This window comes from Chiloscyllium punctatum, chromosome 21 (genome assembly GCF_047496795.1).
Source record: "Chiloscyllium punctatum isolate Juve2018m chromosome 21, sChiPun1.3, whole genome shotgun sequence".
In the NCBI taxonomy this organism is placed as follows: Eukaryota; Metazoa; Chordata; class Chondrichthyes; order Orectolobiformes; family Hemiscylliidae; genus Chiloscyllium; species Chiloscyllium punctatum.
This window is the reverse complement of record NC_092759.1, coordinates 12399868-12412367: the sequence shown is the minus strand read 5'-3', so window position 1 is coordinate 12412367 and position 12500 is coordinate 12399868. Positions and strand designations below refer to the sequence as shown.

The window sequence follows — 12500 nt, the reverse complement described above, 5'->3', positions numbered from 1 at the left end:
TTTGGTACCAAACCTGTAGACAATGATGACTCAAATATCAAAGCCAAAGGCTCTGCTATCTCCTCCCTAGCTTTCCAGAGAATCCTCGGATAAATCCCATCCAGCCCAGGGGACTTATCTACTTTCACTCCTTCTAGAATTGATAACACCTTTGCGTAACTAACCTCGGTCCTTTCTAGTCTAATATCTTGTACCTCATTCTTCTCTACAATATTCTCCTTTTCCTGAGTGAACACTGATGAGAAATGTTCATTTAGCACCTCTCCGATCTCCACAGGGTCCACACTCAACTTCCCACTTCTGTCTTTGGCCCTATTCCTACCCGAATCATCCTTTTATTCCTCACATACCTATAGAAAGCTTTAGGGTTCTCCTTTATTCTATTTGCTAAAGACTGCTCGTGTCCTCTCTTTGCTCTTCTTAACTCTCTCTTTGAATTATTCCGAGCTGATCTGTAACTCTCCATCGCCTCAGCTGTACCATCTTGTCTCATCAACACATAAGTCACCTCCTTCTGAACAAGAGATACAATTTCTGTAGTAAACCACGGTTCCCTGACCTTATCACTTCCTCCCTGCCTGACAGGGACTTACCGATCAAGGACACGCAATATCTGTTCCTTAAACCAGCTCCACATTTCGATTGTCTACATCCCCTGCATTTTGCTACCCCATTCTATGCATCCTAAGTCTTGCCTAATTGCATTAGAAATGCCCTTGCCCCATCGATAACTCTTGACCTGTAGCGTGTACCTATCCCTTTCCATTGCTAAACTAAACATAACTGAATTATGGTCACTCTCTCCAAAGTGCTCACCTACAACTAAATCAAACACCTGGCCTGGTTCATATCCAAGCACCAGACCCAGGGTGGCCTCCCCTCTTGTCGGCCCCTCGACATACTGTGTCAGGAAACCCTCCTGTACACATTGGACAAAAACTGATCCATCCGACGTACTGGAGTTATAGCATTTCTAGTCAATGTTGGGGAAGTTAAAGTCCCCTATAATGACCACCCTGTTCCTTTCACTCCTACCCAGAATAACTTTGCTAATCCTCTCCTCCACCTCCCTGGAACTCTGTAGAGGCCTATAAAAAAAACTCCCAGCAGTGTGACCTCTCCTCTCCTGTTTCTAACCTCAGCCCACACTACCTCATCAAAAGTTCTCCCAGCCACCGTTATACTATCCTTGACTAACAAGGCCACACCTCCCCCTCTTTTACCATCTTGCCTGTTCTTAATGAAAGATCTAAACCCTGGAACCTGCAACATCCATTCCTCACCCTGCTCTATCCATGTCTCCGATATGGGCACAACATCGAACTCCCAGGTACTTAACTATGCTGCAAGCTCACCGACCTTATTTCGGATACTTCTGATGTTGAAGTATACCCACTTCAAACCAGTTTGCTGTCTGCCAGCACATTCCTGTGACCCTGAAATCCTGTCCCTGTCCTCCGTACTCTCATCCTCCTGTGCACTGCAACTACACCTCCGGTTCCCATCCCCCTGCTGAGCTCGTTTAAACCCACCCGAATAGCACCAGCAAATTTCCCACCCAGGATATTTGTACCCCTCTGGTTCAAGTGAAGACTGTCCTGTTTGTAGAGGTCCCACCTTCTCCAGAATGAGCCCCAATTATCCAAGTCCCTGAAACCCTCCCTCCTGCACCATCCTTACAGCCACGTGTTCAGCTGATATCTCTCCCCATTCCTTGCCTCGCTATCACGTGGCACGGGTAACAATCCAGAGGTAACAACTCTGTTTGTTCTAGCTCTCAGCTTCCACCCTAGATCCCTGAAATCCTGCCTTACATCCCTATCCCTCTTTCTAAGTATGTCGTTCGTACCTACATGAGGCTTGAGGCTTGTCACCCTCTCCCTTCAGGACCCCAAAGGTACAATCCAAGTCTTCAGTCTTCCTTTCTCTCTCTCTCTGTCTCTCTCCTCCTCCCTCACTCTGTCTCTTTCCTCCTCCCTCACTCTGTCTCTCTCTCTCTCTCTCTCTCTGTCTCTGTCTCTGTCTCTCTCTCTCTTTCTCTCTCTGTCTTTCTCAGTCTCTTTCTCTGTCTCTTTTTCAGTCTTCCTTTCTCTCTCTCTCTCTGTCTCTCTCTTCCTTTCTCTCTCTCTCTGTCTCTCTCTCTCTCTCTGTGTCTCTGTGTGTCTCTCTGTCTCTGTGTGTGTGTGTGTGTGTCTCTCTCTCTCTCTGTCTCTCTTTCTCTCTCTCTCTCTTCCTCTCTCATTCTCACTCTGTCTTCCCCCTCTCTCACTCTGTCTTCCCCCTCTCTCACTCTGTCTCTCTGTCCCTCTCTCACTCTGTCTCTCTGTCCCTCTCTCACTCTGTCTCTCTGTCCCTCTCTCACTCTGTCTCTCTGTCCCTCTCTCACTCTGTCTCTCTGTCCCTCTCTCTCTCGGTCTCTCTGTCCCTCTCTCTCTCTCGGTCTCTCTGTCCCTCTCTCTCTCGGTCTCTCTGTCCCTCTCTCTCTCGGTCTCTCTGTCCCTCTCTCTCTCTCGGTCTCTCTGTCCCTCTCTCTCTCTCGGTCTCTCTGTCCCTCTCTCTCTCTCGGTCTCTCTGTCCCTCTCTCTCTCGGTCTCTCTGTCCCTCTCTCTCTCGGTCTCTCTGTCCCTCTCTCTCTGCCTTCCACTCTCTCTGTCATAACAGGCACTGATTCACTCCATGGGATGTACCTGGCAGTTTTGTTGTTAATGGGAAGCCTCAGTGTGGAGGGAGCTGTTCCCATGCAGCAACCTGTGTGTGCAGAGAGACTCGTTTCAGTGATAGTTGTGGGGAACACCCGCGAGCTGCCCAGTGCGACAATGTTTAAATTTCCACACTCTGTTCACAGGGAGGCGATGATTGTGAAGCGATCCGGGGGTCACCGAATTCCTGGCCTAAACTGCTGCGGGCGACACAAAGTCTGCTATCAGTGGTCAAAGAGGTCAGTCCAGTTTTGAAACCTTCTACACTTGGTAAAATGAAGACTTCACAACTGTACGGGTGAACTGACCTTTCAGCCCATGTCCTGCAGTTGGGAGTGACCTGCTGTGTCCGTGGACAGGAGCTGATGTTGATATACGCACCCGTGGGACTCGACAATACCAGTCAGGAGTGAATTGTTCCCTTTTGGAGATGTTTTGCTGTGGCTTTTCCCGTCGCACTCGGACAGATCCAGGAGCGTCAAGTTTAAAACCATCACAGCAGTTTATATTGGAGATGGGGAAGGGGGGGGGGGTGTTAGGTCGGCAAGTGGGCTGATGGGATGAGACGTTGCCATGGTGAGAGCCGTGGGGGAACCACAGGCTCTTGTCAAGTGCATTTTGGTGCAAGATACAGTGAGAAGTGTTATATCGTGTCGCTGTTATCCAGCGTTATCGTAAAACGCAGAGAAATACAGCAAAATCTAGAACTGAAGAAGTGTTCAGCTTTGCGGTCCTTCTGGCTAAGTGCTGGCCCACAGCCCTGACAGCCAGGCATGAGTCCCCTTTGCTGTGCCATCTCGCATCCAACCTTGCACTTGGGCGGCACGGTGGCTCAATGGTTAGCCCTGCTGCCTCACAGTGCCAGGGATCCGAGTTCGATTCCCACCCTCGGGCGACTGTCTGTGAGAAGTTTGCACATTCTCCCCGTGCCTGCGTGGGTTTCCTTCAGGTGCTCCGGTTTCCTCCCCCAACCCAAGACGTGCAGGTTAGGATGGATTGGTGATACTAAATTACCCCATAATGTCACAGAGATGCATAGGCTAGGTGCATAAGTTTAGGGGGTAAATATAGAGTAATAGGGGAAGGGAATGGGTCTGGGTGGGTTGCTCTTCGGAGGGTCGGGTGTGGACTTGTTGGGCCGAATGGCCTGTTTCCACACACTGTGGGGATTCTTAAAAAAAATTCATGCAAAGAATAGTGGGAATTGATTGTTTGAAATTTGGCATTCTTGCATGGTTCCATATGGGCTGCGAGACAAAATCTTCGCCAACATTGTGGCTTTTCAGCAACATTGCACAATATTGTAACATTCTTATCATTCCCAACTTTGTCAACCATGAATAACAATTCCTTCCCACACTGTTACATGTGCTTCCTGTCTGCCTGAGTAAACCACTTTTCCTCCCAGTATTTTATGACTTTTACAAATGACAGAACACTTTACAAATGAAGTAAATTGAGTTATTTATTGTTGTATAGTATTATTCCCTTTTGAGATTTGGCATTCTTGCAAAAAGTAGTGGACAGCGCAGAGGGTTACCTCTGATTACAGGAGGATCTGGACCAGATGGGCCAATGGGCTGAGGAGTGGCAGATGGAGTTTAATTCAGATAAATGCGAGGTGCTGCATTTTGGGAAAGCAAATCTTAGCAGGACTTATACACTTAATGGTAAGATCCTAGGGAGTGTTGCTGAACAAAGAGACCTTGGAGTGCAGGTTCATAGCCCCATGAAAGTGGAGTCGCAGGTAGATAGGATAGTGAAGAAGGCGTTTGGTATGCTTTCCTTTATTGGTCAGAGTACTGAGTACAGGAGTTGGGAGGTCATGTTGCGGCTGTACAGGACATTGGTTAGGCCACTGTTGGAATATTGCATGCAATTCTGGTCTCCTTCCTATCGAAAAGATTTACAAGGATGTTGCCAGGGTTGGAGGATTTGAGCTACAGGGAGAGGCTGAACAGGCTGGGGCTGTTTTCCCTGGAGCGTCTGAGGTTGAGGGGTGACCTTATAGAGGTTTACAAAATCATGATTTGGAGATGCCGGTGTTGGACTGGGGTGTACAAAGTTAAAAATCACACAACACCAGGTTATGGTCCAACAGATTTAATTGGAAGCACACTAGCTTTCGGAGTGATGCTCCTTCATCAGGTGGTTGAGGACGATCACCTGATGAAGGAGCAGTGCTCCGAAAGCTAGTGTGCTTCCAATTAAATCTGTTGGACCATAACCTGGTGTTGTGTGATTTTTAACTGTGTACAAAATCATGAGGGGCATAGATAATATAAATAAAGTCTTTCCCTGGGGTCGGGGAGTCCAGAACTAGAGGGCATAGGTTTAGGGTGAGAAGGGAAAGATATAAAAGAGACCTAAGGGGCAACTTTTTCACACAGAGGGTGGTATGTGTGTGGAATGAGCTGTCAGAGGAAGTGGTGGAGGCTGGTACAATTACAACATTTAAGAGGCATCTGGATGGGTATATGAATAGGAAGGGTTTGGAGGGATATGGGCCGGGTGCTGGCTGGTGGGACTAGATTGGGTTGGGATATCTGGTCGGCATGGACGGGTTGGACCGAAGGGTGTGTTTCCCTGCTGTACATCCCTCTGACTCCAAGAGACGAAACGTCTCGATTACCAGCGATAATAGTTTGGTTCAGGGATGTGTAGGTTAGATGCGTTCGTCAGGGGAAAATTGTGGATAGGGGGATGGGTCTGGATGGGGTTACACTTTGGAGGGCCGGTGTGGACTTGTGGGCCAAATGGCCTGTTTCCACACTGAGGATTCCACAGGAAAATCATACTCGAGTTCAGTGCCGATGCATGGTTTGGAGCTGTTACATTGTGTCGCTTCGGAGTAACTTGTCCTTTTTTCTTCCAGGTGGATTGTCATAAAGGATTCTTTCCTTCTGTACATGAGGCCTTCGAACGGGATCATCTCCTTTGTGCTTCTGTTTGACAAGGGGTTCAACGTCCAAGTTGGTAGCAAGGAAACAGGCACGAAATATGGAGTGATGATTGAAAATCTGTCCAGGTTCAACCTCTTGTCCTTTTTGATCTGTTTCCCCGGTCTCTCTCTTTCTCTTGGCTTGGAGGGGGATAGGGACAGAAGGAGGCCATTCAGCCCCCCCCTGGCACCCATGCTACCATTGGAAGTGGGTTCCCCCTTTTCGAGAGAGGCTGCCTCAGGTGGGCCCCCGTATACTGCCTACACCCAAGTAAGATCTACTATAAGTTGCTCCAAATCAAAATCGTGGAGACATTCTATGAGTTAGTCTTCTTGAGATCCACCACCAACCTGATTTTCCCTGTCCACCTGTGGATTGAAGGACCCCCCCCCCCATGATTTTTGTAATAGTCCCGTTTCTTGTATGGATTTTCTAGCTCCTGATTTATCCTCTGCCCCACATCCTGACTACTGTTGGGAGGCCTGTATATAATTGCCATCAGGGTCAATTATACAATCCCTACAGTATGGAAACAGGCCCTTCGGCCTAACACTGACCTTCCGAAGAGTAACCCACCCAGACCCGTTCCCCTACCGTGCATTTACCTTGCGCTAAGGGGCAGCAGTGCTAACCACTGAGTCACCGTGCCACCCCGAATAAGTGTGGACGATTTAGTCCTTGAAGGTAGTTCAATAAGGTCAAGGCTAGTCTATGGCTGACCTCCCTTTACCCATGTCCCTTAATAACTTTGCTTACTAGGAATTTATCAATCTTAGATTTAAAATTAACAACCGATCCAAAATGCAGTGCGCTTGTGGAAGGAAGTACCTCCCTTGGTGTGGGGAAGGTTTAGGGTGAGAAGGGAAAGATATAAAAGCAACTTTTTCACACAGAGGGTGGTACGTGTATGGAATGAGCTGCCAGAGGAAGTGGTGGAGGCTGGTACAATTAAGTTTAAGAGGCATCTGGCTGGGTATATGAATAGGAAGGGATTGGAGGGATAGGGACCGGGTGCTGGCAGGTGGGTTGGACCAAAGGGTCTGTTTCGGTGCTGTACATCTCTATGATTCTAAGTACTTCCTAATATCTCTCATAAACAATCTGGCCCTAATTCTCAAGCTATGCCCCCTAGTTCTAGAATGCTTTGTGTTTTCCTGTTAATATCCTGAAAACTTTGATCCAATCGCCTCTTCATCATCCAAATTCTCGGGAAGGCAGGCCTAATTTACATAAACCTCTCCTCCTAACGGAGTCCCTGGAGCCATTGGGACTCTGAGCAGGAACGTTGGGGAGGTGGTGAAGTCTGAGACAGCAATGGAGCTCCCAATCGTTGACAACTCTCACTGACGTCACAATAATATTCAAGCCTCAAAATGAGTTGGCGCTTTGGTTGGGTGAGGAAGGGTGTGGATGAGGTATCGGTGATGTGGAATTAAAGGTTTGGGAAGACCTGACGGAGAAATCGTCTTTGACGAAGAGAGGACGGAGCAGTAGCGTTCACACGGACGTTTCCTTGGAGAATCGGGGTCGGTTTTGGTCCCCTTCAGGAGCAGTGTTGGAGCCAGAGCAGAGGAGGTTCACTCGATTTGATTCCGGAGGTTCCCGAAGAGAGGTTGAGCAGTCTAGGCTTCTATTGTCTGGACAGGATTGGAGAGGAGATCTATTTGAGCGAAAAAAGATTCTGAAGGACATTGACCAAGTAGACGTAGAGAGGACGTCTCCTCATGTGGGGCAAGCTAGAATGAGGAGTCACAGTTTTAGGATAAGGGGGAGCAGATTTATAACAAAGGAATTGAAGAACTGTTTCTCTTGAAGATTTGTGAATCTGTGGAATTCACTACCCCAGAGTGAGATGGATGCTGGGACTCTGAGTAAATTGAAGTGGATTTTTACAATTAGTAGTGGGTTAAAGGGTAATGGGGAGAAAGACAAGAAAGTGGAGTTGAGGCCGAGATGAGATGGGCAGCGCAGGCTGGACGGGCTGAATGGTCTCCTACTCCTAAAAGCTCTTTCGTTCTTGATGGACTGGTTGGACCTGTTTCTGAGCCACGCCTCCATAGTCACGAGGAAGCCCCAGTGTCATTCTAAACTGTCGTTTTCTTTTTAAGTTCCTCATTCACGGGATGAGGGTACTGCTGGCTGGATAGTGTTCATTGTCTGTCCCTAATTGCCCAGAGGGCAGTTAAGAGCCAACCACATCGCTGTGGGTCTGGAGTCACACGTAGGCCGGATCAGTTAAATACGGTCATAATTTAGTCGTCATTAGACTCATAATTCCAGATTTTTCTTATCCCCCCCCTTTGATTGAATTCACCATTTGCCGTGGTGAGACTCCAACACCGGCCCCCAGAGCATTCCCCGGGTCTCAGCGATAGTACTGCCGAGCCATTGTCTTCCCTGGAACCTCCAGCAAAAAGCTCCTTTGGCCACTTTCTGACAGCGATCAGTCCGACAGCAACAGTCTGTATTAATGCTGTTCTTTTCTTTTGTGTCTGGCCCTCAGGACTCTGATCATTAAATGCAGCAGCTATAGGCAGGCCTGTTGGTGGAAACAGGAGATAACTAATCTGGCTGAGAGACACGCCCAGGATTTCCTCACCGAGCACCGCTTCGACTCCTTTGTCCCTGCTCGACACGACATCCAGACGCGATGGTAACTATCCAGCAGCCTCCTGGCTACACTCTTGTTTCATTTTCCTTCTGAGTCCTCCAGGTAAACTCCAGCGGATGGTCAGCCATGATCGTATTGAATATTGCAGGAGACCTGAAGGACCCACTCCCTGTTTTGTGTTTCTGTGAAGGGGGAGCAGGCTCAAAAGGGCTCAATGGCCTACTCTCACTCCTGTTTTCTGTGTCTTTTTGTTTGGAGGTTTGTGAATGGCAGTGAATACTTCTCTGCTGTCGCTGATGCTTTGGAGCAAGCCAAGGAAGACATTTTCATTGCGGATTGGTGGTGAGTGAGTTGATTTTGTTTTTGTGTGTGTGTGTATAATTTTCCATCGTAGAATTCGCCAGAGCAGGTGGAGACCATTTGGCCCATCGTATTCGGGCCAGCTCCTCCAATGCGCTATCCATTGAGTGCATTGCTTCCCCCCCCCCCCTCCCCCCCCCCCTCCACCATCATTATCCAGCTATTTCTGAGATCTCCCTTCAGAAAATTCCAGAACACCCCAACTCCCCGCAGGGAACAAAACAAACAATTTTCCCCACTGGGTTCATTTGCTGATTGTCTTCAACCTGTGACCATTGGTTCTTGATCCTTTTGGGAACGATTTATCTCTGTGTTCGCTCTGGCTCAGCCCCTCGTGAACAGCTTGAAGAAATCTCCTCTCCACTTTCTCATCTCCCAGTGAGAGTGTTCCCAATCTCTCTCCATCACCGATGTTCCTCATCCCTCCAAATATCTCTCTGCAATCAATTGCGCGTCCTTCCTGATGTTCCTCCTCCCTCCAAACTGCTCTCTGCAATCAATTGCGCGTCCTTCCTGATGTTCCTCCTCCCTCCAAACTGCTCTCTGCAATCAATTGCACATCCTTCCTGATGTTCCTCATCCCTCCAAACATCTCTCTGCAATCTATTGCGCATCCTTCCTGATGTTCCTCATCCCTCCAAACCGCTCTCTGCAATCTATTGCACGTCCTTCCTGATGCTTCCTGCACTTGAGGGTCTGCAGGAGAAAGTTAAAAATGGATTTTAGCAAAGAAACCCAAACATGTAATTAGAAAGCAGGAATTTTCAGCATTGCTTCGCCTGAGGCCCACTGAAGATGTTACCTAGTATGGTGACGAAACGTCTGGAAATGAACTTTCCAGCTCAGCGAGCAAACCTACACCCAAAACCTCAACCTGAGCTTCAAAACCCGCTAAGATTTGAGCTTCTTTGTGATTCTGGCTGTCTATTTATTCATGGGATTTGTGCATCACTGTGGTGCCACTGATCAATGTTGGTCCCGAATTAAGAGTCAACCACGTTGTGCTGGGTCTGGGCTCACATGTACGCCAGAGTGGGTCAGGGTGGCATATTTTCTTCACTAAAGGACGTAAGTGACTCAGATGGGTTTTTTTATTCTAACTTTGGTCATTATTAGACTCTTCATTCAAGATCGTTATTCAATTCAAATCCCAGCCTCCAGCTTGGTACAATTCCAACCCAGGTCCCAGAACATTCACGGTGTTTCTAGGAGGGCCCTCATGAAAATACAACTAGAGTGGAAAAGCACAGCAGGTCAGGCAGCATCCGAGGAGGAGGAGAGTCAATGTTTCAGGAATAAGCCCTTCATCAGGAATAGGGAGGGTAAAGGGGCTGAGAGATAAATGGGGTGAGTGGGGTTTGGGCTGGTGGGGGGTGGGGGGAGAGGGGGGAGGTGTTGGGAAGGCGATAGGTGAATGCAGGTGGTGGGGGGGGTGATGTTAATAGGCCAATGGGGAGGGTGGGAAGGAAGATGGATGGGTGGGACAGGCCAAGGGGGCGGTGTCGAGTTAGAGGGTTGGATCTGGGATGGGGTTAGGGGTGGGGGTTGGGAAATGAGGAAACTGGTGAAGTCGACGTTGATGCCGTGTGGTTGGACGATCCCAGGGTGGAACTCCACATCTACTTCACCGGTTTCCAAATCTCCCCTCGCCCAACCTCATCCCAGATCTAACCCTCCAACCCAGCACCACCCTCTTGACCTGTCCGACCTGTCCACCTTCCTTCCCACCCATCCACTCCATCCTCTCCTCTGACCAATCACCATCACCCTCCCACCTACATTCACCTATTCCCTCCCCCCTTGTTTATCTCTCAGCCCCCTTCTCCTCCACAATATTCACGAAGGGCTTATTCCCCAAACGTTGACTCTCCTGCTCCTCGGATGCTGCCCGACCGGCTGTGCTTTTCCAAGCCTTTTCCGACTCCGGCATCTGCCGTCCTTGCTTTCTCCTGACAGTGCAACTCCCCTGACCCTTCGTCCTGATCTTAATGCCCTCCCGTCCTGCCCAGGGTCGCCAGTTGCCCTTCTGTGAGCCGTGTGGAGCAGAGTGTTTCTGGATTATGCTGACTCCCATCGCTTCTCATTTGTAGGCTGAGTCCCGAGATCCACCTCAAGAGACCTGCCAGGAGCAACTACTGGAGACTGGACAGGCTTCTGAAGCGTAAGGCAGTGAGTAAGGCCCTGGGCAAAGGGACGCAAGGGCTTTACCATTTTAGCGCGGGAGCACGGGTTCAGGGATTTTCAGAAGGTGGGCATGGTTCAGTCCAATATTCGCTCCTTGTTCCGAGTCATCTGCAAACGGAGTGGCTTGTGAGAGCCATTTTAGAGGTCAGTTAAGAATCAGCCATGTTGCAGCTCAGCGTCTCGGCCTATACTGGATAAGGAGGGGAGATTGTCCTCCCTGAAGGGCACGAGTGGACCAGATGGGTTTTCACGGTCAGTCAAGGATAGTCACCGGTCACCGGTGCTAAAGCAAGCCTTCAGTTGCAGATTTATTCCAATGGCGTGAATGGGATTCAATCCGGTGTCTCCAAAACGTGATCCCCTGGATTTATTCACCCATCGTCCCTGGAGGACTTGAGTGACATGAATTGATTGGAGAAGTCGGGGCGTCGTTGTTGGAGGAGAAGAGGGGATTTGTTGGAGGTATTCCTGACAAGAGTAGAGAGAGAGAAAGAGAGAGAGAGACACAGTTTCCATTATTGAGGTGACCAAGAGCCAGAGGGCCCCTGATTTAAGGTAATCATCAAAATAACATTGATAGGATGGAAGAATGTCTGTGTGCAGCACACCCACTCTTGGCCCCGATCTCCAGCATCTGCAGTCCTCACCACAGGCCCTGGAATACACTGCCTGAGTCGGGGGGTGGGGGGGAGGGGAACAGACTCGGTTCAAAGGGGCATTGGATCTGCAGAGATAAAATTGCAAAGTTGAGTTTGGGGGGGGGTGTGGTGGTGGGAGCTGCTTTTTTCAAGGGCTAGTACGAGTATGACCTGCTGAGTGGCCTCTTGGCGTGCGTCAACAGTTCCAGAAATCAATGGGCTTTGGAGCAAGGGGACAGTCGTGGGATCGGCAATGGTGCTGTCGTTAGACGTTGTTTTGTTTCTCTCCTGTGCCCGAAAGCTGAGGGTGACACGAAGTGTGGTCCTCACGATACGATTCTGGCGATGGAACAGGCGAGTTCCCCCCCCCGCCCCCCACCAGCGGTTTCGGAAGAAGGGTTCCCCCCTTCCCTTGTTTGAGTTGATTTGAGAGGTTACAAACCTACACGGAGCTTACAAGAAGTCAACTCAAACCGTGAGACTCCACCCTGATGAGAGAGGTCCCTGCCAACGGGAGTCTCGAATCTTATTGGTGGGCAGCACATATGCCCCTCTGTAGCGGCCCCTGGGTTGGCAGGAGGTCAGAGTGCCCTCTGAACCAGGCCAACGGGACGCCTGTCCATGGCAGGGCGGGCTCACGGTGGAAAGCAGTACTCAGCCGGTCTGGCCGAGTCTGGGTGAGTGCTGTTGAGCTCACTGACCTCCCTGGCCTCACTGACGTCCCCTCAGCGGTTAACAAGGTCAAGGGGCTTTAGCGATGGACAGGGGTTAGAGAAAGGGAGGAGGGTGAGGTGGGTAGTAGAAGAGATGAGGGGATTATGGCACAGCGCAAGAGGAAGTGGCACTGGCACAAACAAAGGCATCCCCGCGGAAAGGGTAGGGAGGGCAGGTTTCCTTCCCATAAGACATAGGAGTGGAAGTAAGGCCATTCGGCCCATCGGGTCCACTCCGCCATTCAATCGTGGCTGATGCGCATTTCAGCTCCACTTACCAGCGTTCTCCCCGTAGCCCTTAATTCCTCTAGACAACAAGTGATGAAGCAGATGGGTTCACAATGTAACTGTTC

At 49.6% G+C, this 12500-nt stretch overlaps 1 protein-coding gene across 1 annotated transcript in view; it reads left to right on the top strand.

Moving 5' to 3' along the window:
• Positions 1 to 12500, top strand: part of LOC140492577 (phospholipase D2-like) — a 72953-nt gene that overhangs the window by 22214 nt on the left and 38239 nt on the right. Inside the window, exons 8-12 of the mRNA XM_072591556.1 lie at positions 2846 to 2938; positions 5575 to 5727; positions 8145 to 8294; positions 8511 to 8594; positions 10703 to 10807. Coding sequence (XP_072447657.1) covers positions 2846 to 2938; positions 5575 to 5727; positions 8145 to 8294; positions 8511 to 8594; positions 10703 to 10807 — 585 coding nt within the window. The remainder of the gene's footprint in view (positions 1 to 2845; positions 2939 to 5574; positions 5728 to 8144; positions 8295 to 8510; positions 8595 to 10702; positions 10808 to 12500) is intronic.